The sequence below is a fragment of the Mus pahari genome, chromosome 9 (genome assembly GCF_900095145.1).
Source record: "Mus pahari chromosome 9, PAHARI_EIJ_v1.1, whole genome shotgun sequence".
Classification (NCBI taxonomy): Eukaryota; Metazoa; Chordata; class Mammalia; order Rodentia; family Muridae; genus Mus; species Mus pahari.
Genome location: NC_034598.1, coordinates 84854646 through 84880122, shown reverse-complemented (window position 1 = coordinate 84880122; position 25477 = coordinate 84854646). Strand labels below are relative to the sequence as shown.

The 25477-nt window shown below is 39.8% G+C and overlaps 1 protein-coding gene across 10 annotated transcripts in view; it reads left to right on the top strand.

The window, feature by feature from the left end:
- Anks1b (ankyrin repeat and sterile alpha motif domain containing 1B) overlaps positions 1–25477 on the top strand; it is a 1029892-nt gene that overhangs the window by 154923 nt on the left and 849492 nt on the right. For all 10 annotated transcript variants that reach the window (XM_021205751.2, XM_029542211.1, XM_029542206.1 and 7 more), the window contains exons 4-8: positions 759–1055; positions 10048–10123; positions 11620–11721; positions 14554–14664; positions 17752–17918. In XM_021205751.2, the coding sequence (XP_021061410.1) occupies positions 759–1055; positions 10048–10123; positions 11620–11721; positions 14554–14664; positions 17752–17918 (753 nt within the window). The remainder of the gene's footprint in view (positions 1–758; positions 1056–10047; positions 10124–11619; positions 11722–14553; positions 14665–17751; positions 17919–25477) is intronic.

Below are 25477 nucleotides of genomic sequence, written 5' to 3'. Positions count from 1 at the left end.
GTCCTTATTACCAGTTGGAACATCTTCTGGGTATATACCTAGAAGAGGTATTGCTGGATCTTCTGGTAGTACTATGTCCAGTTTTCTGATCAGCTGCGAATGCAGTATTCTGTATTCTTGGTGACTTGCCTAGGTGTGGGTCTAGGCATGTTTCTTCCCTGTGTTTTCCAAAGGATGCTATCATCTTATCCTAGGGATAGGAGTCTTCAGTCTTTCTGCAAAGAAGAGACGTTTTCAGACTTGTTACTCATTGTATTTGTGGCAAAAAAGTCCTGGTTTCTATTCATTTAAAATAAGTTGAAACAATCTGGATAACTTTTCTGTAAGTCTATCATCAGGAATTTATCATCTCAACTCTAGTCTACAAAGTCAGTCATTCAAAGTGTGTTATAATTGTTATTCATCTTCTTCTTTAACAAATGTCCTAGAAGTAAGTCCAGTACAGGGAACGCTGGCCGTCTGGACCCAGCAGGGTCACTGACCCACATGGCTAAACCATCCCTCTTGGAAGCTGGACTATGTGATGCAGGGAAGTCTGATTTCTTTTTATATGGAAGTGGTAAAACTAAGACTTGATTTTTGATGCAATGAGTGACCAGTACTTTAGTCAAATATAAAATCCACTTAGATGTTCTTCACTAAATAGGTTATGCTTAAATTTGCATCTTCACATATGCCAAGTTTTAAATTATTGCGTTTAGAGATTGATGGCTCATTACATTTCTGAAGGCTGTCTTTCGTCTCTTCGCCTTAACTAGAACAACGAGAACGAAACCGCCCTCCACTGTGCAGCGCAATACGGACACTCGGAAGTAGTTGCGGTTCTCCTAGAGGAGCTCACAGACCCGACGATTAGGAACAGCAAACTCGAAACACCGCTGGACTTGGCAGCACTGTACGGGCGGCTGAGGGTGGTGAAGATGATCATCAGCGCACACCCAAACTTAATGAGCTGTAACACTCGGAAGCACACACCGCTCCACCTCGCAGCCCGCAACGGTCACAAGGCCGTGGTCCAGGTGCTCCTGGAGGCAGGGATGGACGTGAGCTGTCAAGTGAGTCTGGAAGCTGTGCATTTTAAAGGCGATGCTGCTGTCCCGTGCACTTTGGGGAACGTGAGGGGGATTTAAAGCATCAGTTCTAACCATGTGATAATTAGAGGACTGCGGATTATTAGTAGATGGAAGTTGTAGGCAGTACCATGCGTAAATGTTTTCTTTATGTGGTGTTTTACCTACAGCCTGGCACACTTACAGGATGTGGCAAAACTTAGTGAATGAACTTTATGTTCTTAATTATTTTATTCTTTGAAGATTTATTATTATTATTTTATGTATATGAGTGTTTTAACTGTGTTGTCTGTACATGCCTGGTGTGGGGCATTGGATCTGCTGGAACTGGAGTTATATATACTTGTGAATAGCCACATGGGGGCCAGGAACCAAAGCTGGTCTCCTGCTATAGTAGCAAGTGCTCTTTATGCCTGAGCCATTTCTCCAGCTGTTAATAAGTTTAGTATATATTCAAGATGCATATTATAGTATATATTTAGTTCATAGTTAGTATATATCCACAATGACACTTTCTGTATTACATTCAGTGCTAAGCGTACTGACCCATTGAGAATCCAGTGGTCCCAAATGTCCTATGGGTTGGAGTACTATCAATTTCCAGTGAAGAGAATAGGAATTAGGTCTGCAAATCTTGTCTCAGACATAGCTGCTAAAACCAGAATGTCGGTTTAGATTTACTGGTTAAGTTCTAGGCCTCTTTCCAATATAATTTATCATCTATTTAGTGTAGTGACCAATCACTATGCCCACAAAGACTCTGAAAAAAATGTATTGAAAAAATTTCAATTTGAGTGTTTTAAAAACTTATTATATGTGCTTATGTATATATTTTGTGTGTGTGTGTGTGTGTGTGTAAGCAAGGGAGGGAGGGAGGGAGAGAGACAGAGAGAGAGAGAGACAGAGAGAGAAAGACACAGAGAACATGAATGAATATCAGTTACAGGAGTGTGGGCGGAGGGTTATTTACAGCAGCATGGGCCACTTACTTGCAATCACATCACTGATGCAATGTTTCTCTTTCTCCATTATTTGTTGATCCTTCCCCAGGGAACGATTAGGCCGCACCTCCCGTTAGTAACAGTTAGCTGCCTAAAAGTCTCCAAGGAGGGGTCAGGCCCTGTCAGACCTTCCTCCTTCCGTGACTGAGAGGTCACATGGCCCTTCTCCTGTAGGTCTTGTGCAGGCGATCTAAGCCGCCATGTTTTAAAGAGCACAATGGCCGTGTCGTACCCAGAGGACACTGATCCACAACACTCCACCCTTCCTCTGGCCCTCACATTCTTTGTTTCCTCCTCTTTGGGAATATTTCTAAAGGTGTGGAAGGGCTGATACAAATGCCTCAACATAGACACTTATTTTTAGGACTTTAACCAATTTTCAGTCTCTGCAGTCACCACTGACCTCTGTAAAATGAAGCTTCTCTGAAAAAGACGAACAGAAACACTAATGTATGTGCATAAGCACCATTGCTTAGAAGGCAGTTTGACTAGAGCATCCAGTCTGTTTAGCAGAACAGCAATGGCCTGCTAGGTCCTGTTACCACCCTAGCAGCACCAGGCATGAATTCTTCAGAGAGTGGTTGGTTGCCCCTGTAACAGTCACACCAGTGGGTACATCTTGTGTGAGTGGTGGATAGCTGTCTTAGTTATTTTTCTATTGCTGTGTGTGGCATCATGACCAAGGTGACTTGATAAACATTTAAGGATTAGTTTATTGGAGTGTGGGAGCAGGCAGGAATGTATGGTGCTGGAGCAGAAGTTGAGAGATCATATTTGAGACTGCAACCACAAGGTGGGGGGGGGAGAGGGAGGGAGGAAGAGGGAGGGAGGGAGGGAGAGAGAGAGCAAGCACACTCTAACTGGGAATAGTGTAGACTTTTGAAAACTCAAAAACCCATCCCCCAGTAACAATCTCCAGCAACAAGGCCACACCTCCTAATCCTTCCCAAACATTTCCACCTACTTTGGATCAAGCATTCAACTATACAAGTGTATGGAGGCCATTCTTATTCAAATTACCACAGTAGTGCAGCAGGCAGGGTCCACAGCTAAGAGAGACTGTGGAGGACAATTTTCGCCAGGAACCTGCACAGCATCTTTTGTCACTATGAAAACCAACCAACACAAAGGGAGTTTCTATCTTAGTTCTGGCTTTATGTCTATATTTCTGCATCCAGAACATATGGTGTCTGTTTTTTTCCCCATGTATATTGTGTTTTAAATTAGATACCTGTCTCTTTAAGAGATGGGTGGACATCATGAGAGGTGATAGGAAAGGTTTTATCAATAAAGATCTACTTGGTCAGTTTGGGCCAACATGGCAACAATATGATTCTAAGAAGGAAAGAGAAAGGAAATATCTAAGGCCCCTAGAGATCTATAATTAATCCTAGCACTTTGCTGACCCTGTCATGTGTGGTTGGCCAGAGCAAATTACAAAGGCCACCTAAATTCTTTAAGTGGGAAAATGGTCTCTACCTGTACATTAGAGGAGAACATTAATTATAAATAGAGTTTAAATAAAAGAAATAAGTGAACTCAGTTTCACATATAATCTGCAAATTCCGTGTGGAAATAGTGTCCCGTAATGGAAGTACTGGGAGTTGCACAGAATTGTACAGAGATTGAGTTACGAGTTTCTCAGCTGTAAGAGTTACTGCTCCCACACAGACCACTTTATAAAATGGTTTTGTTGGTGAGTCGTGGAGGTTCACACTGGAGATCTTAGTACTTGGAGGCCAAGATAGAAGGATTCCCAAGTTCAACGTCAGCATGGTGAGTTTTAGATTAGTCTACAGAGTGATATTCTGCCTCAAATTTTAAGGGGATGACTTACTGCTTAAAAAAAAATTTTTTTTTTGGTTTTGTGTGTATGGAGCTTTGCCTGCATGTACCTCTGAGCACCATGTGCATGCAGTACCTATGAAGGCCAGAAGAGGGCACCAGACTCCCCTGGAATTGCAGTTTAGAGGGTCGTGAGTTGCTATTTGAGTGTTGGAAAGTGAACCTAGGGCTTCTGCAGAATCAAAGGTTTTAACCACGGAGCCCTCTCTCCAGGTCCTACTTACTGCTTTTTATTTTTCGAATAAGGATTTTAATTTTATTACTTAACCAGTTTTTTTCCATTGTGTCGTGGACTCCCGAACTCCGACCAGCAGAGACGGGGAGAAACGACATAAATGCCAAGGAAGGTTCAAAACAGATTTCTTCTTTATCTCTCCGAACAGCTTTTCCTCTCCCTCTCACAAACAGCTTTCTCTAACCCTCTCCCGGCTCCAACTAACTCCAACTGAACTCTTCTCGAACTCTTCTCCAACTGAACTGTCCCACAGCGTTCTCCTCCCTCCCTCTGGGGCACATCCTGTTTTTGTCAGTCCTCTGAGCTCCTTCAAAACAACATTCTCCCTCCCACCCAGGGTGCATCCTGTTTTCATCAGTCTTGACCTAATCCCTCCCCTGTCTCCTGGATCCTTTCAGAGTTCAGCCAGGGCGCATGGTGCTAGTCCAGTGACTCAGCAGGCAGGCAGTACAGGATCATCCGCACAGGCTCAGCAGGCTCAGATTCTTGCAGCCAGGGAACATGGGGCTTGGCACCACCGCTCCTCACATAGAGTTCAGGCTCAGGCTCTTGGCAAGCAGGGACCACGGGCAAAACTTTATCCTTGTGGGTTGTATGTGTTTGTTTTCTATATGCTTTCTTTGTGAGTGTACATGTGTGTGCATGTGGTTTACATATGTGAACATGTGTATAAAGGTCAGAGTTGATGCTAGCAGGTCTTCCTCAGTTCTTTCCCCACTGCCCCCCTATCTTTGGAGGCAGCGTTGCTTTCTGGAGCCTGGAGCCTGCTGTATCAGCAGACTGGCTGGCCAAGAAGCCCCTGGATAGACCTGTCTCTGCCTCTCCACCTCTAGAGTGGGACTCACCATACCCAGCTTCCACGTGTATCTTAAAGGTCTGATCTCAGGTCTTCATGCTTTTGCAAAAAAAAAATCACCTTACCCACCGAACTATCTTCCCAGTGTCTTTGAAATGTAGTACTGCATTAGCATTCTCTCCGGACATTTTGTTTTTTGCAGTTTTTCCTTTCTAAGCCATCCTAAATTACTGCCTATTCAAATTATTAACAAAATTCTTTGATTCCTGTTTGACTAAATTTCATGTTTAGTCAGTGATTTCTTATTTGAAATGATCAGGGATAGAATTGTTTCAGAGGATTTCAAATCTTGGAACATTTGTACATAAATAAGGAAATATTTTGGGAGTAGGACCAAAGGCCACATAAAAATTTTATTTATATTCTCTCTATACCTTACATGTAGAGCCTGAAAGTGATTTGAAACTGTTTCTAGTGTGCCTGCATTTTGACTGCCATGAAGAAGCTGTATACATTTCTTTCTATTCATGACATCACGTCAGTTCTCAAGTTTTTTAGATTTTGAATTTTCATATTAGAGGTGTCCAGCTTGCCTTATATTTATTTATAAATATAAGTCTTAAATATATAAATAGTCTTAAAAAGTCTTAATCAAGTCAACCCTATTCAGAAAGTAGTAATAAATTCACATATTTTATTAGAACTATCATTCTTTTCTGATTTTGGGTAACTAGAAAGGAAAAGTTTTGTACTATGCTAGTTCTTTAACTGTACATCTTCCTTATAGATTTTTAAATTAAATTTTAACAGTTCATTTGCTAGCATAGCATTAATATAATTATACTTTGTATGAAGATTCAGTAAACATTGCCCAAAGTTGATAATCAAAAGGAGAAGTTGCCAAACAGGGAGCGGCTCAAATGCAAACCTGACTAAAGAATGGTTTGATTTTAGCACCTCACAGTGGCAGGATGTGATGTAAGTACATCTAACAAATATATCACCATCAACTCAACTTCTTACTCTCTAACTTCTCTAGGTAATTTTACAAACTTTTTCAGACTTCAACACTTCCTTCTCCTCACGCTTATTTCCATTTCACCTCTATTTCATTGAGAAAAAAAAGTATTTCAAATATGTATGTGCACGCATGTGCACACCATGGAACATGTGTAGGTCAGAGAACAGCCTGTGAGGCGTTGGTTCTCCCCTTCTGTCACGTAGGTTCTACGGATTGAAGTCAGGCTGTGAGGTTTGGCAGCAGTCACTTTTAACCTCAGAGCCATAGCACAGGTCCGCCGTTCCTTCCGGGTCTTACAAATGAACTGTTTGTCTTTATGACCAAGGTTAGCTCTTCAGCTTGTACATTTTGTCCTGTCTCCCTCTGACCGATGGGAGATATTACTCTGTCACGGTAAATATTATGTGGGGGTTTCTACCCCATCTTAGATCATTCAATTTTCAAATAAAAGACACAAAAACCTTTCTTTGTATTTATAGTAAGCCTTAAAGCACTAGAGCTGGGCAGATATCAACGGTCTATGCTACCTTATCTATATCCCTGTCAGTAACCCCGAGATACCACTTGCCGTGTTTTGCCTGGGCTACTCCTACTCCAACTGGTCAGCCCTGTACTCATGATCCACCCACCCCATAGCGCCTTCTCTCCTCCTCTTTCCCTTGTGGTCTCTGCCTCAGACCCCAAGCCCAGGGGCAGAAGCCCTGCCTACCCCTCTTCTGCCCAGCCACGGGTATAGGCATCTGTATTCATTCAATAGTTTTAAATTAAAGAGCAAGATTTGCAACAGCTAGGAAACAGAAATAACTTAAATATCCTCCAAAGTAAATCAGTTTTAATAATTTAACAAAAGTTACAAAGGAGACCACAGCAATATCTGAGAAACACACTAAAGTTTTAATTAAAATGAATAATCCTAAAGATATATTACAAATGTTTCAAATAACAAAGTTAAGCAGAAAATAGAAGTTGTGTGTATTTCCTCTGTCTGTCTCCCTTCTCACTAAAAGTATGCATATAGACGAAAACTAAGCTCTATCAAACAATATTACTTAGTGTAAGGAGATTATCAGTAATAGCCTTCAAGTTATTTCATAAATTGTGCCCTTCATCAGTATAGCATGTTCATAAAGTTTCCTTTCCATTTTAGTTAAGAGAAAATAAAACTGGAAAAAGAAAAAGAAAAAGAGGAACGGTCGGGGTGATCGCTCATAGTATGAGGTGTTTGCTGTTTAACCATGAGGATATGTATTTGGACGTGTATCACCTACTTAAAAACCAGTCATGGCCACAGGCAGCTTAACTTCGGTGCTGGCAGGCCAAAGCAGGCAGATCCGAGGGGTCTGCGGACCTGCCGATTTAGTTAATTTATCTGAGCAGTGAGCAAGGGTTCAGTGAGAGAACCTTTCTCAAAAAATAAGATGGGGAAGTGGTTAAGAAAGGAATCCCAACACTCACCCTGCTTCTGGCTTGTGTACACACAAGAAATGTACATACATACATACATACATACATACATACATACATACATAAACAAAAAGAGGGCAAGAAGCTAGGTCCCAGAGCTGGAGAGATGGCTCAGCACTTAAGAGCACTGGGTGCTCTTCCAGAGGTCCTGAGTTCAATTCCCAGCAACCACATGGTGGCTCACAGCCATCTGTAATGGGATCCGATGCCCTCTTCTGGTGTGTCTGGTGACAGCGACAATGTACTCACATACATAAAATAAATACATCTTTAAAAAAAGAAGCTAGGTCTTGCAATATCTTTCAAAGACACTCTTCTTAGGTCTCTCTCACTTCTTAAAGGTCACCATGAGGTGACCTAACCTTTATCACATGGCCATTGAGAAACACTAAATACCCAAACCGTAACACACAGATTAGAGTGTAAGCTTATTATCTCCTCTCAAGGACTAGGAAAACGCCTCTGCCCACACAGAAATCCTTCTTAAAAGAGTTGAAACAGTTTCTTTTTCTTCCAGCACATAACTGTATATTTATAAACTTTTTTATTTCCGTTTTTATCCTCACCTATAATGCAGTAACATTATAATTCAGAGAACTTGATTCGCCCTGCCTTGAAGATATGTACAGATCTTGTTGATATTCAGTGTTACTCAAGCCTCCTTCCCAAGATGCTTATTTTAGATGGTTTTAATTATATGTTTATTAAAGTACATATTTATTAATTGAAGAAACATTTACATTTAATGTTATTGTAGTGATATTGTTTCAAATTGAGATTTTAATATCAAAATAGTAGTTAACTTATGCTACAGGAAGGCAGAATTGATAGATTAACATTATTCACACCAAGCGTTGAGGAGCTACTAGGCGTTCGTTAGCTTCTACAGAGAAATCAAAACAGGATATTTGTATAGCTCAAGAAATCCCTTCTCTTTGAAATCTTTCCTGATTTTCCTTAAGGAAGAATACAATTAAAAAAAAAAAAGATATTGTTTACCTTTCTACTGAGCATATGGCTCATGGTTGGTTCAGGAAGCAAGATTGTAATGTGGCATTATAATTGCTATGGAAGGAAAATATGTATGGATATGAAATACGTGGAAAAGCAGTAGATTTCAGGGCAACGAGCGGCTTCCTTAATGAAGTTACATTAAGCAAAGGTTCTGAGTGTAATGCAGTTAGTGGGTCTCAGAGTAAAGACCCTTTAGACTCTCAGCATCATGGGGACATGACAGAAATTGGAATTTTTGGATCTCTCCTTTCTGGCCACAGAAGTAAAAACTGGAAATGGGGTCCAGGTACCTAATGATTGGTTCTTCACTTTAGCTCCCTCCTTCTACCCTCCCTCCCTCTATTCCTCCATTCCTCCCTCCCTACATCAGTCATACCTGTACCTTGTACCTTCCTTTCTCCTTCCCTTCTCCCTCCCTCCTTCCCTCCCTCCCTCCCTCTCTGCCTCCCTCCCTCCTTTCCTTCCTTCCTTGCTTGCTTCCTATTCCCAACTTTCTTCTTTTTTTCCTTCCTTCATTTAAAAAATTGTTATTTTATGGGTCTTTTGCTTGTGTGTGTGTGTGTGTGTGTGTGTTGTGTCTGAGGACAGAAGAGGACAGAAGATGCCCTGGGTTTAGACTTACAAGAGTTGCAAGCAGCCATGAAAGTACTAGGAATCACATGATGATAACATAGTGCACTCATAGAGGTAGCTCAGGCTGTCTTTGAACTTGGGGTAACCCTTTTATTTAGTTTCCTGAATGCTAGGATTATAGTAATGTGTCACTTGCATGGCTAGAATTGTGTTTTCAAACAAGTTCCCCTAGTGATTATGATTCATGTTGACCATTGAAAACAAGCAATGGCACGTTATCCAGAGCTAGAGGGTCAGGAGTTGGACCCGTCTATAAAGGAATGGGCCTTTGACATCTGTGGAGGGAAATGCAGAGAACAGCAGTAGCACTGAGAAAGAATGAGGTCAGTGTGCTTGGAGCATCGTGTGTGAGTCAGCCGGAGGGGTAGGAGGATGCAGAGGGAAGCAGATGACACTTTAAATCCTTCAGAATTTCATTCATCATAAAGGCCTACTTACATATTTGTCCTCTTAAGTGTGCTGGGAATATGCAAGGTCCAAGACGATAGTTCTCTGTTTATAACTCCTTTCACTCTATGTGTTTAATAACGTGTATAATAGATACTCTTGAAAGCCCTGTGTAATAGGCGTTAACACTCTTAGTTGATGGTTGAGCAAGATGGAAGCAAAGAGAAGGGGAGTCACTTCCTTAATATAACTATTCAGAAGTAGAGAGACTTTCCAAACACAGGTCTCTGGACTTTGCTCCTGGACCCTTTCCCCCACCCCTGACACATACACAGACAGGCAGGCACACACACACAAACACACATACACACACACAAACACACACATACACACACACAAACACACACAAACACACACACACACACACACACACACACACACACACACACACACACACACACACGGCTTCTATGACATAGAGCTCCAAGACTGTAGAAAAGCTGTATGCGAGTGCCTAAATGCTAGCAAATCTGCGGGAATTCCAAATGCAGCTCTGCCTTTTCTTTCTCTTTTCTTTTCAGACAGAAAAGGGGAGTGCTCTTCACGAAGCGGCTCTGTTTGGGAAGGTGGATGTGGTTCGAGTTCTGTTAGAAACAGGTAGCTATCGTGGCTCCCCACGGAGCCTGTCTTGCCCGGTACTACTACGGTTCTCTATCCCAGGGTTAGATGCAAGAAAATGGTGGCTTTCTTCACAAATGACCCTTTCCTCCAACTTGAGATAGGTGAAGTGGGCCTTGATGCAACTGATCTATTTAAGTGAGCTGGACGCAACCCCCAAGAGGAAAGGAAATGGAGGGACCAGCCCCTGCGCAGTAACGGCAGCTGTGTGGTTTGTTGGTCTTTTACATTGTGACCTATGGCCAACAGGGACTTGTGTCCCTTTTTCTTAGGACATGTTCTCCTTCTGATCACTCATAAAGCCAAGTAGTTGTTGTTCATTGACTACCGGGGCTATGTTTTAAAAGGAATATTTTAGAGGGAATATTTTGAAGAAAAAACAAAGGTAGGTTTATTTATATAATATGCATAGTTTGATTGAAATGAAATAAAGTCAAAATTGAGGTCTGAGTTTTTAAGAATCGGAAATTAGGAGTACAAATTATTACTGTACACAGCAGACTTAAGTCATGTTCTAGAGTGTAGTGTGCTTAATTTGATCTGTAAAAGAAAAATATAGGCATACCATCATGTTGTTATCCTGCTTATCCTATGTTAAAATTTCATATTATTTAATTTTGACAAGGAGCCCAGTGATAGAATAGATAGATGATATGAGAAAACCAATTAAATATATAAATTATTAAATATATTCTATACATTCTCACATAAACTTAAGCAAGTATTTAATAATCTTATGGTTAGCATCTGGGATAAAATTCTATACATTGGCTTCGTTTGCAATCAGGTATTTAGAAAGTTTGCGAGTTGTATTAGAGTTTTGGAAACTAATTCCCAGATTAAAATAAATTCTCTAGTACGGCACGTAATTTTGGAACTAAAACAAGAGCAGAAGTGTTTCAGCCACACAGTTCAGCAGGTTTGTTTAAATAGCCCATGTGGCTGGCAAGTGATGACAATCTGAAATGAGCAAATGATGGGGAATCTGTAGGCACAGTAGGCATGCCCTTGAAATGGTCATACCTTTTCAAATTGGTTAATTTCAAATAGTCTACGAGTGTTCTTACATTACACTCTGTGCGATTAACATTTATTAAAAATTTAAAATTGTATTATTCAGAATATACAGGTCACCTGGCCATCACACATTACAGTTTCAGGCGATGGGTGAAACATATTTTTCACTTTGGTAGCTGACTCTTTATTTAGTTTACTAGCTACAACCCAGAAGGGACCCAGAGGTCCTGAAAAACAATCTTTTTAAGAGAGTTGATTCATTATCTGGAGTTTTTCAGTTTTTAAATGACATCAGGCCCCTGCCTTCTCTCTTGTTAAAATCTTATGTAGGTAACTTAGTTTTTAAATCCCCTTCAGTGCTTGGCCTATATGCGTTTGAAATTAGAACAGTTACATATCGGCGGTATCATCGGAGGACGCGGCAGTGATGGTACATCTAGTTCTTCTTTCTCCTCCAGGAATTGATGCCAGCATAAAGGACAGTTTAGGGAGAACTGTCTTAGACATTCTGAAAGAGCACCCGTCTCAGAAGTCCCTCCAGATTGCAACGCTCTTGCAAGGTAAATAGCACCGCGCGATGGGTGACTTTGCCTTACAGCCAAGAGTAAATCGAAGCTGTCATAATTTTTATTTGGCGCTTTGACTTGGTACTTAATGTTCAATTAGCTAATCATCTGCATTTTTTCCTAGCATATTTTAAGCTACATAAAAATTCATGAAAATGTTTTAGTTCAGTGTTTGCTCAGGATGGAAAAGTTTTTATTTACTGCTTGGTAATTAAAAAAATGTTTTAAAGAAATTCATGTAGAAAATATGGACTGTGATAGCTTGAAGTGAATAGGCTATCTGAATTGGTAATGGCTAAATATTATTTTTTTCTTTGAATAATACTTTAAGATTTTTTTTTTCAGAGATTTTCTCTAATTTTGTCTGATTCCTATGACCACGAAGTAGTTAAGTGGTATATCATCACCTGGCACACGAGCGAGAGCCACTGAAGCCCTGGGAGATGGTGTTTGCTCTCACTCAGTCTCCATTCTGTGCTAAGTGGAAGACAGTACAGGAATGGGGAATTGACAACAGCCACGGTGGATTGGCTGGACAAATGCCGATTGCTTCTTCTTGTGCATGTAGATTGGCCACAAGTGCAGTGGTGGAGCAGGGGTGGGGTGGGGGAACAAGCCAGTTCTATTCATTGTCAGTTGGGACTCTTCTTACAACATCATTTTCTAAGAAAATGTGTGAATTAAAACCAGATGGGGCTGTGGAAACGTAGATGTCAGCAGACGTCAAATAAGGTACATAGATCAAAATGGTCATTGTTGCCTTTTCCCAACTGATTTCTAATACCTTCACAGGGAGTTTAGGCCCCGCTAGTTTTGTGGTCACTAACCGGAGGTCAGAACACCTCTGGATGAATCAGGGAATCCAACTATGACTTGTCTTATTAATCCTAATTGAACCAAGTTGAATGAAAGCTAAAAAGGGATGCGCCTGGTAGATAGGTCTTCTACCTTCAAGGCACTTTTATTTGAGGTTAGACTTTGACCCTTAACTGAACTTTAAAAAAAAAAAAAAAAAAAAAAACCTTGACGTTTGTGTATATCTTTCAGAGAAAGTAAAATGAAACTTTAAAATGGGGCAAGATGTAATTTTAGAATTTTTAGACATATTATGCTGGCTCAATGTGTTAAAAATATTCAGTAGGAGCAAACTGTCTGCTCTCTTAAAGGCCAAGGTTGATTATCTGTGCCAGTTTGCACCGGTGCATATTAGGACATCTTTGAGTATTTCATCACATTGGAAAATACCTTATGTTCTTTTCTTTCTTGGATGTCAAGTCACTGTGCCTTTTAAATTAAATGAAAAGGTTGGTATTGAAGCGAAGCCAATTTATCATACCCATAATTGCAACTCATAAGTTTTCATGAAGTTGCTGTTCAATCTACATAGTCACTTCATGCTTGAAAAATTTTTTAGGATACAATTCTGCAGGTTGCTTTCTTGCCCTAGTAGAATTTGCCTTGGAAATTTGTCCTTCGGTCTGAATTATTCTAAAGGTGATAACTGGCTGATGTTACAATGTGGATTCTTACGAAGCAGATTATTTCTGAATAAAAAACACAAGCAAAGGAACCCAGTGGGAGACAATCTGATTGCATCCTTTAGAAGGCTATAAACTAGCCCTACATGGGCTCAATATTTTGGTGTATAACAGATGTTTTCCTTAGACCATAGATATTTTACCAGCACTGCTTCCATAAAATCCAAATTAGCTGTCAACTTTTTTTTTTTTTTTTAAAGTCCACAATTGTAGTTGAATCTTCAGAATTTTGGCATCTGTGGAAATACAGGCTTCCATCTTATGTAAGTGCTGAACTTTTAGATGGCGCACCTGCTGTCTTATTAAACATGTTCTGTCCTGGCCTGTTCTTCCTGTGCCATCCAAGCTGAATGTTCTTTGACATTTATTACTGTATTTAGTGTCGTTTCCCCTATGATTAAGGCAACAGCAGCATGTTTTGATGTCCCCTTTCCAACTGGCTCCACCACTTAGTAGTGGGACAAGTTTGTCACACTCCTCATGTGAGTTGTCATCTCTAAAATTGAGACAGAGCTGGGAATGGTGGTGTGTGCCTACCTGTGAGCTCAAAACTCATGATGCTAAGCCAGGAAGTTCACAAGTTCAAGGGCAGCCTGGGCTACATCATGAGGTCCTGTCTCAAATCTCAAATCTAACTAATAGCCCCCCCTCCCCTAAACACACAGACCCAAACAAACTGAGATAATAATAGTGAACAAACCAGCTTTGTAAGGATTAAACAGCTTAACTTATATCAAGCATTTAGAACTATGTTGCTATTATTATGGTTCTAAATCAAAAACAACAAACAAACAAACAAACAAGCAAAAAAGAAAAAAGTGAAAGATAGGTTGCATGCAGGACATTATTTCAAGAATGACAGGAATGACTTTTTCTATATATAAATGAAATTTAGTGTGAGCGTTGTGCTTATCTTTTAAGCTTGTACCACCACTGTCCATTTCATCCACTTCTGTTGCCCAGTGGTTGATTACATTCGGGGGAATCGAACCTCTCAGTTTCACAGATGACCTCTATTCAGAGCATCTTTTGGGAGAAACTTTAAACTGTCAAACAGAAAATATTTAACAAGATTAAGGGGATACTTATGTCTTTGCCAGACATGTTTATCTTTAAGGAAACAATGTTTCTACTTAAATGTTTTATTAAGCTAACAGCTTATGAATCTTTTGAACTTCTTTCAGTTTCTGTTTATTTCCTTATGAACTTGGGATTTATTTGTGGTAGCTCTTGATTTTGAACCCCCATGAATTCAATGGCATGTTCACAGATTTAATTCTATCCACAGATTATTTGGAAGGCGCAGGAAGGTCAGCAGTCCTGGAAGAGCATGCTCAGGAAGATACAGCCCAAGAGACACACCTTTCATCTCCTGCTGAGTCTCCTCAAAAGACTAAAAGTGCGTAGCTGGTTAAACCCCGGAAACAGTGCCAGCCATCTCTGGTCAAATTTGTCAAAGTGCATAGGAAGGGTTGGCACCAGTAGAAACGTCCAATAAAGACTTTTTTTGTGGTTTATACTTCATAGTTTATATATTTGTGTAGTCAGCATTTATAGAGTTTCTGCTGATTGTTTGGAAGTATGGTAATGACATATGGATTGTTCATGGCACTGACATAGGATTACATGTGTCACTGACATAGGGATTACATGTGTCACTGACACAGAGATTGCATGTGGCACTGACTGCATGTGGCATTGACATAGGACAAAGGGCAAGGTAGTTAGCAATCCCAGTAATAAAGCTTATGTGGAGTAGGAATATATTTTCTCTAGCTTTATTAGGTGTATTTGACAAATAATTTTATATTTGCAGCATATAATGTGAGACCTTCACACACACACACACACACACACACACACACACACACACACACAGTGAGTTGATTATCACATCCAAACTAATTGACAAATGTGTCACTTTGTATAATCTCCACTTTTTGTTGGTGAAAACAGTATCAAATGTCTTAGGAAATTTCCCGAGTTTATTCATTCTCTCCTGACTGAAACTGTGAGCCCTTTAATCACCATCTATCATTTCCTTCCTACTGTAGTCCCTGCTAACCACAATCCCTTGTCTGCCTTTATAAGTTAACCTTATCTCGCTCATGTTAGTGAGATCGTGCAGTATTTGTTTATTTCAGCATCAGCTTGCTCAGCCTCCAGTGACATCAGGGCTTACTCAAAAGATAGGCACTCTTCTTACAAGTGTTTATAGTGGTCTACTATTCATTTGTATTTTCCCCATCCACCCACCCACCCACCCACCCACCCATTCATCCACCCACCCACTATCCATTCATCCATCCATCCATCCATCCATCCACCCACCCACTATCCGTCCATCCATCCATCCATCCACCCACCATCCATCCATCCATCCTCTATCCATTCATCCATCTATCCATCCACCCAACATCCATCCATCCATTCACCCATTTATCCACCCACCCACCCACCTACCTACCATCCATCCATCCATCCATCCATCCATCCATCCATCCATCCAACAAAGGACTCTTAATTTTTTCCTTATATTGTAGCAATCCTAACCCATTCAGTTAAAATGAGGCACATATGTTTCTATCCAAGATGTCCATTTTATTTACTAGAGGTAGACATTAGAAGTAGGTTACTGAGCCGGGCATGGTGGCACACGCCTTTAATCCCAGCACTTGGGAGGCAGAGGCAGGCGGATTTCTGAGTTCGAGGCCAGCCTGGTTTACAGAGTGAGTTCCAGGACAGCCAGGGCTACACAGAGAAACCCTGTCTCGAAAAACCAAAAAAAAAAAAAAAAAAAAAAAAAAAGAAGTAGGTTACTGGGGCTGAAATAACTCAGCTGGGAGAGTGTTAGACTGAAGAAGTAGGTTGCTGGTACTGAAGAGCTCTCTTGTTTTTCTACAGTGGCTTGTACGTTTCTACAACAATATATACAATATTTTTCCCCAAGACTTCTCCAACACTTGCTTTCTTTCATCATTTTGATAATAACTGAAAGACAAGATCTCTTTGTGGTTTTAATTGGTAGTTCCCTGATATCCAGTGATGCTGCATATCATTTTAATGTATCTTCCTTCCTTCCTTCCTTCCTTTCTTTTTTGAAAAATAAAAGTTAGGAGCGCAGATCCTTTGCCAATTTAACCAATTTAGGTTATTTGATCTTTTTTGGTTACTGAACACACATACACCACACACACACACACACACACACATACACACACACGTATGTGTGTGTGTGTGTGTGTGTGTGTGTGTGTGTGTGTGTGTGTATATATATTTAAATATTGACCCCTTATCAGATCTATGATTTGTAACCATTGTCTCTCATTTGATAAGCTGCCTTTATTTTATGGATTATTTCCTCGTCCCACAGAAGGCTGTCTCCCATGATTTAATTCATTTACCAACTTTGATTTATTACCCTGTGCTTTTGGTATCTAGAAAAGCATTTTTCAGATCAAGGTCAGGAAGCTTTTCACTTTTTCTGGAGGATTTTATGATTTCCTTCATTAAAGTCTTAATGACTTTTCAGCTGATGAACACATATGGCACAAGGTACCATTTCCTGTGATTCCTGTCCACAAACATGCAGGCTCCAGCATCCTCTGCTGAAGAGGCCATCTTTTCCATGTTGGAGGTTCCTGATATGGTTGCTGGGAAGTGTCAATAATAAAAAAGATATTATGCAATCATAAAAACAAGATACATATATCAGCGTAAAAGAAAAAAAACTAGAAATAAACCTAAAATCTGCTCATTTCATGTCATCTTAAATAACATTTTAATTTACAATAAAAACTCTAAAATTTTTATTGTAATTGCTGCAATTAATTTTCAGAATAAATTCTAAGTACAAAGTACTTTTTGAAGCTGTCAAGAAAAATTATTATTTACTATATGTTTTGGCACATAATAAAATTATTTATTCCTTCTGTTTTTCCCTTTTCCTTGTATATCACAATTCTGATTACCTATAGTATAGTTTTTTTGTATAAAGAAGTTAGTGGTATTTATGTTTGTTGAAATAGGACTTAAGTTTTCAACATTATTTCAGGCTGGTTAATGAACTATTGGATTCTGTCAGTGAAATAAAATGCCAATAAAAATAAAATAAGTCCAAGTGATTGTTAGTGGTAAAGCTCTGGCCTTGAATATGTGAGGCCCTGAGTTCAGGCCCCATGCTGCCACAAAAGAAAAATTACTATAAAAAATAAAGCTACTGAAACTAGTCACTGTCTGTAATTAAACTTTCAGTACTGATTTCTATTTTGGCAAAGAATAGCTACAGCCAAAATTGGAGCCTCCTTTGTCTGTTGGCATGTTTGTATTAATTATGCTTAGTGTCTTGCTTCTGCCCGATGTTTCTAACCACTTACATGTTGTGTTTGTCTTCTGTCAACACGGCAGTCTCACTTACATGATTAAACATCACACCTCAGCAGTGGCATTTCTTGCATCGTCTGAGAACAACTTTGTTTTCTCGTAGGTGAAACTGTCACTGGAGAACTATCAAAACTCCTGGATGAAATAAAACTCTGTCAAGAAAAGGATTATTCCTTTGAAGACCTGTGCCATACGATCTCAGACCACTACTTAGATAACTTGAGCAAGATTTCAGAGGAAGAGCTTGGGAAAAATGGAAGCCAGAGTGTAGTAAGTAAGGGGGGCGGGACAAAGACACCATGTCTGTCTTTCCAGCTCAGTGCCTAACCCCCACGGCCTAGGATCTGTTGATTGGTTAGATGATCGGATTCAGCGCCGATCAAATGCCAGTGCCCCTGTTAGTCTTTCTCTGCTGCTTACACAGGGAAAGGAATGCTGGGTAGGGACTGAGGGGGTAGCTCAGTGGTAGAGCACTTGCTTGCTGTGCAGTTCTTAAGAAAAAAATGGTATTCATACTGTTATAGTTCATTTTGCGACATGGAAGCTGCAGTTTCTTTGGACGTGAGGATATTTCATTTAACTGGGTATAATTATCTCAAAGCCTGCAGAAGAAAACATTTCTCTTGTCTGTCCTCCCCACATTCTTCCATGTCCTTTCTTCAAACAAAGATAGCGTCAACTGCATGTGCGGCAATCACAGTGGGATATCTCGGCTCACGTGTTTCCGTGATATTAATGTTTGGAGATTCTCACTTATGACCTCAGAGTCCAAAGCAGGAGCTGGATATTCTTGTTCAGCATGGATTTTTTTTTTTCATACCAACAGTAGCAAGAAAGATTGTAATCAAATCAGTTTTAAATTATGAGTTATAAGCATACCTTTGGCCTATGAAGGAATGGTTTACAGTATGTAGAGGTATTAAAGGGAACAGATATTTTGATAGTAACTCTTTACCCACTTTTAGGACTTAATTTGTTAGAGCAGTACCGGCTGTACTGTTTTACTGGCCACTGAGTAATAGAGCAAGCTCTCATAAGTATGTCATCATATTTTGAAAATTAAAAGAGCGTCTAAGTATGGTACCTGGGAACCATTTTGGGAACATGCACTTCATCTAGTTCCTTCGAGTGAGGCCTGACACCGATTCTCCAGGAGGCGCCTGCCGATCTAGTTCAATGGCTAAACTTACCTCTCAGGCCTACTTTTTGGTTGTTGTTCCAATTTGCTTTTCTGGGCTGTCACATCATTCCCCCTCCTCCAGTGAAGAGCTTCAATAATTGTATCTGCATCACACCAAAAAGCTTATAGGTTTTGCAAAATGAAAATCTTCCATTAATGAGATGTTCGTAGTAGTCAGCATACAATCAGTAGATGTGCTGTCTGCAAAGTAAAGCTGATTGTACCTTAACATCTTCTAGGAGGTTGCTTAGAACTTTAAACGAAGTTGTGCTGCATAACTAATATATGATGCCTGGACTTTAACACCCGTCCTTAAACGTTTTTACTGATTGGTAAATTCAAGCTCCCTCCTTCTAAACCTATAGCTTTACACAAAGCCCTAATTTTGTACATCATGATTTCTGAAGAATCTTGTTAAATGTACTTGTAAGCAAACTCAAACAAGCATAATAAATTGGTACAGACACAGATACACACACAGAACACACACACACACACACACACACTCTCCTAGTGCTACACATGTAAACTATGAGAGAGCTACTGCTCCAGAAATCAAGAAATCCAGAACTATGAGAATGAGGCAATGTAAAGCGGAAGCCATGATCGTTTTTCTTTTACTCTGTATCCTGTGTGCCCTGTGGCCTGAATGCTACTTGGAGAGTACGATAGCAGCTTATATGTTTTAGGGTGTGATGATGGGCTGCTGGCTGGATGATGCACACATTGGAAAGGGTACCTGCTTTCTTTTCATACCTGGAGATTGCACTGTGGTGGTGGCAAGGGAGAAATTAATGCTCATATGTTGAACACAAGTCTTTTAAAGTTTAGCCCAAGTATCCTACACTCCTTGTTTGTGTGACAAATCATTATAATATTCTTTGAAACAACTGTCATACCAAAATACCAAAGGCTATATGAGGTAAGCAGACAGCATACATAGGGTCAAGTAATTCTATTTATTTGTAATAGAATTCACCAAGGGGAAAGGATGCAAAATAAACTTAGAAGCATGAATAAAGTTAGGTGTGGGGTGGTCGGAGTATCAGGCTAAGTCTTTTGGTATTTATTCCTTAGAAAATGAGAAAAGCGTGAAGGATTTGGGGGCAGTTAAATGACATTATTGGAACTTGCCTTTCAGAGAATGAATCTGATAGAAACTGGTCATTGCGTTTTAAAAAAAGTAATCCAATCTCATTGACCTTCTCTGTGGCCTGCATCGATTTGTATTCATCCTGTCTGTCTAATGTTTGTTTCCATTAGTTGAAGTGGTTTTCCTTCCTTGAGTATTACTATGAATCATTCCCTTGTTATACAACCAGGGAAATAAAGTGCCTTTTGACTGCCTAATATAGGCAGCCACTGCCATGTTTAAAATTATAGCTATATAGGTATAATAAGCAAGATTTCAAAGAGTTTCAAACTATAATCCCAAGTAGCCTTCAATCGCTGTTTGTAGACAAGAGTAACATGTAGAACAAATACATATATTATGGGTTGATGCTTTGTAGGTGCATGCTATACCCCATTCTCATGTTCTGTAAGAGTTAAACCACTGGGCAGTCCTACCAATGAAATTATAGATTTAGGAAGTGACACAGTTAGCACATACCATAGTGAGGATTTAAACCAATGGTTCTCTAAATGTGGGGCATGACCCCTGTGGCAACCGTCTATCTCAGAAAAAAATTTACTCTATAATCCATAACACTAGCAAAATTATAGTTATGAAGTAGCAACAAAATAATTTTATGGTTGTGGGGTCACCACAACATGAGGAATCATATGAAAGAGTCACGGCATTAGGAGGTTTGAGAGCCACTGATTTAAAACTAAGATCTGGTATTTTCTCAGCTGTATTTCTTACAGGATTTCTTATAGTAACTTACCCTGTGTCCAGTGGAACTTTAAGAATTGAAAGGTCAGAAATCTATAGGTGTTCACTGAAGGCTCGCTGTGGGTGTAGGTTAAGACTAAAGTGGGTCCTGGAAAAAGAGGAGATGTGCTTTGCACATGTGTTGGATTTAGGATGCTGAAGCCATCTTGGGATGCACAACAAACCTGAGGCCAGCCATGGCTAGATATCCAGATCCTGTTTGGAAAAAAATTGTTCTAAGCACTGTTTTATTTATTTTTTAATCTTTAAAGAACCCCTGTACAGTATTCTAACCAGGCACACAGTTGATCTAGTGACAAATCCTGCCAGGACCTTGATAAGCTAATTCAGGTCTAAAATGAGAGTAGAACTTTACGTCCTAGTAACATCATACAATTGTAAGTCTCTCTCTCTCTCTCTCTCTCTCTCTCTCTCTCTCTCTCTCTCTCTCTCTCTCTCTTTCTGCCAGAACAAATCTCATATATCTTGTAGCAGCTCATGTACTTCTTCAGTTCTCTAGCATAATCATTTGTGTTTAAGTTCCAGAACTAGGGAATATCCTAGTTTTGACTTTTAAACAAGTTACTGTACCTTGTGTAGCATGCAGGCAAACGTTCCTCATTTTCTTGGAGGCTGCAGGCATCTGCTAAGAGCCTACCTCCTGGTTTGGGGGTGACTGTCTTTATAGTCACACTGTTTCCCCACATGACTGGGGACAGAGGGGAAAAGCCAGCTCTCAGCTGGCTTTGCTCGTGGGCATTAACCTCCCACTGACAGCTATGTGCTCACCACCTGAACACCTCCCAGGGCCCCGTGCTGTACTCTCTCTGGGGGGCTGGTATATCAGTATATGTGTATCAGGAAGGGGTAGAAACTTTCTTCTTACCGGGAAGGTTTTACCTGACAATGAAAGAAAATTCAATTATGTTCTGACATCAGTTTGAACATACAAAATTATTTTCTTACCGTATCAAAGCTTTAAATGTAGAAAAACATTCTTGTTTGTTGTTTATATTTCTCGCATTGTTATGAGCCACCAGTCTGAATGTGATTTAGTTTTAGATGCTCCAAAATGTTTGGTTTGTTCATTTTGGTGCTATGCATCATTGCAAAAGTAATTAGGGAATTATGAAATAAAAGGAAAATATGTTTTGAGTTTCATATCATTCATAAATGTATTTTACACATTAGTGATGGAGCTTGAACACAGAGTATTTTTAGCTGTTACCCTTCTGAGTCCGATGCAACTTTCCTTTCCTCTTTTATTCCAACAGAGGGCACTCTTGTGCAGGATTTTAAGCCAAAATCAGCTATCTTATGTAAGAACATTTAGTTTTTTTAAAATCAGAGATGTTTAATTTTATACGAATAATTTTACTATTATAAATGAATTAAAAAGTAGTTCCCTATTATTAATAATCTTATGGGTTTTATATCTAATTTGAATACCAGCTCAAGTTAGAATTTGATTTTACCTTGCCTGCATTTTAATTCAAAAGTTAATCTGTTCTGAATGCTCTTATAATATGCTTATGAGACCATTTTCCAAGTTGATTCAGAGCATTATAAAATCTAGGATATGAATTTTAAAGAATTGTCATCATATTTGTTACCAACTCATGAAGTTTATGTCTTTGAAAGAATATAAAATGATCTAAAAATTCTCCTATTGTTTTCATATATTTTCCTAAGCTCCACTTTCATTTATAATCTTCATTTATATAAACAATATACATACTTCTTAAAGGTGAACATGCCAGGCTATCAAAATTCTGATATAATATAAAGATTATGATAGATTGGATCAGGAAGATATTTCTCTTAGATTTAAATAGAAAAAGCATTGTTGCCTTATTAGTCTTAAAAGAAAGGGGTAAGACTGGTGTGTGAAGAAATGTTTTCTTCTCTTCCTTTTTCCTGAGAGAAAATCCAGATACAGTTGCATCCAATGCTCTCTGTTTGTCCAGGGATGTGCTAGCATGGTCAGTGTAATGTTCCTAAGCCAGTGTATAGCATTTCTCTTATTTCACTTACGTTTCTACTGCGGACTCTACAATTGCATGTCAGATTCCGAAGTGTGAGCTATTTTATTAGATTGTCCAGAAGTCAAATGCTGGTCCCGGGGGTAGATCTCAGTTGGTAAAGTGCTTGTGACATAAATGTGAATACCCGAGTTCAGATCTCAGAACACTTGTGAGGATAACAAAAAGCCAGGGACAATGGTATATTACAGTCACAGGGCTTGGGAGATGGAGCCTGCAGGGTGCTGGGGACCACTGGTCATCTACTTAAGCCACTTAGCAAGCCTCCGGTCTCAGTGAGAGACTCCCCCCCCCCAAAAGATGTACAGCTACTGAGGAGTAACACCATAATTTGACCTCTGGCTTCCATGTGAGCATTTACATGTGCAATTGCACACACCCCCACACACACATAGGCATATATGCACACAAATGAATGGACACAGACACCCGAACACATACATATAGGCATGTACAGTGTATGTTCCTTTTCTGGAATGAAACTTACTTTCAAAAATGTTCTGATGTGTTTTAGGATAGAGAGACCTCAGTGGCCGTCAGGGGCCTTTGTGTTGTACGTTTCTGACATGTAAGTAAAGGGCTCTTCTTTCAGCATAAATCTTCAGCATAAATTCACTTTTTGATAGTGATGTCAAATCTTAAGTGGTGGTAACCTAGACGGTGGTCGGGAGAAAATTTCAAACTACAATTTATATCTTTATGCTTGAACAAAAGTTTGACAAGTATGATTCAGAGTTGCCATATATTCAGCCAGCTTTAAAATTCTTAGCATATTTTCTAGGAATTAAAATACACAGAAGCTACATTCTATTGTCCTATATTAATAGCTCCTGGCTAGTATCTTAAGAAATATATGTATTAGATATATAATGCATGCAGAAAAAAAAAACCCTAGAATCAGAATGATAAATTTCTGACCCTCCTTTTACCTTAGGAGGAACTTTATCTGTAGAATATCTAGGAAGCTATTTGAGAAAAACAGGTGCTCTTCAGAGCTGCCACGTGGTTCTCACCTTTCACAAGGGTTGTCACTTTGCCTTTTGTGTTGTATACACTGACACATTGCTTCTAATAGACTGTGATAAGGAGGTCTATGTTGTGTATAGCTTTCGCTACCACGCCTAAGCTCTGGGAACCGGTCTCACTACCAGCCCCCACCCTGCTTCCCTTGAATCCATGGGTAAAAGACACACACATACTAGGTTGCTCATTTTCAACTTGCATTCTGATATAATTTATGGGCGCTACTATCTCCCACCTGGAAAAGTGTACCCTTATCAATATTCTTATCTTCGTACCTCACACCTGCCCTAAACTTAGTTGCTCTGTTAGATCCCTGACTGCCTGCATATACGAGCAGGCTATGTTTTGAGATCTCACATGGCTGGTCAACTTTTCTCCTCCGAAGCCTGTCGAACTCTGTCTCTCCTCCCTTGCGTCTCTTTTCCTCCAGGGACCTGGAAGTCTTGCCTATTCATTCTGCCCAGCCATTGGCCCATGGCTTCTTTACTGACAGATCAAAACCAAATTGGGGAACAGGACAGCATCAGAACCACCCCTACATAGGTTTGGTCTGTCTCTAATTAATCTCACCAAGTACAGTGTCTTTCATGTGGGTGGTCTCTTGGCAAAGGGTCGCTGGATGAAGACACATGAGGAATATGCTGCAAGGAGAAGAGCCTGCTGATGCCATCAGTAGAGAACGTCTTTATTGGAGCACAGGACACTAGCCACCTTTCTATGGAGGGAACAGTGTGGCCATTCAGAGAGAATGGGATTGTAAATTATATGGCCTTAGCTTTCTTTGCCTGCTGTGCCAGTTTATGAGCAGCGAATGACTTGATAGCTCCAACAGGTAATTTCTTTATCAGAAAATATCACCATCACCTTCTTTCAGCCTTGTAAAGAGCTGTTTTACCATCCCTTGTGTTCCGACTTTTGAATGGTTATTTCATGTATTTGTAGAGAGATTTCTCTGTCACTATCTCAAATGTTCCATGCTTGGGTCACTCTTAGTATTTTGCCATGGAAAACAGGTAGGTCACAAGCAGGTCTGTACACTGTGGGAATGGTGCCTATGAGAACTATACACTTAATACACAGAAATTCCTAGCTCAAGACAAAGGTGTGAAGGCCAGTGAGGGTTAATATGTCCTATAATTCATCTACTGAAATGCCAATAGCATAAACCCAAGATGAGGGAGCTTCAACTTGGGTCAATAGTTCATACAAACATTTTGGCCAATATATTACAAGCCTATGATTAACCATCGGATGATTTCCATCTTTCCTAAGTTTATTCAACACTGGCTTGTCCTCAGCTTGGCATTAATCCTGCCGCCTTCCTGCCTCAGACTTTCTTCACCTCCTATGTCAGTTACTGCAAGAGCTTCTCACCCCGCTCGTTCCCCACTGTCTCCCACTTTTCGTGAATGCTGATACCCAGTGACAGGCCATATATAAGGAGCACTGGAGTCAAGCATTCTACTCAAACTCAGTGCCCATCCTTACTGCAAAAATGTAACACCGGCCTTTTAAGGCCTGGCAGTTTTAGCTACTGTATACATTTCCCTCTGATTTTCTATGATATGATATAATTAATGTAATATATATCATAAGTGCAATGTTTCAGTAAAGTACAACACTGAATCATGCTTGTCTTCTGTGTTCATGTGGTTTTACCTATGTATAATTATTTTACATACCATCTCATTTGTGGAAACCATTCTTT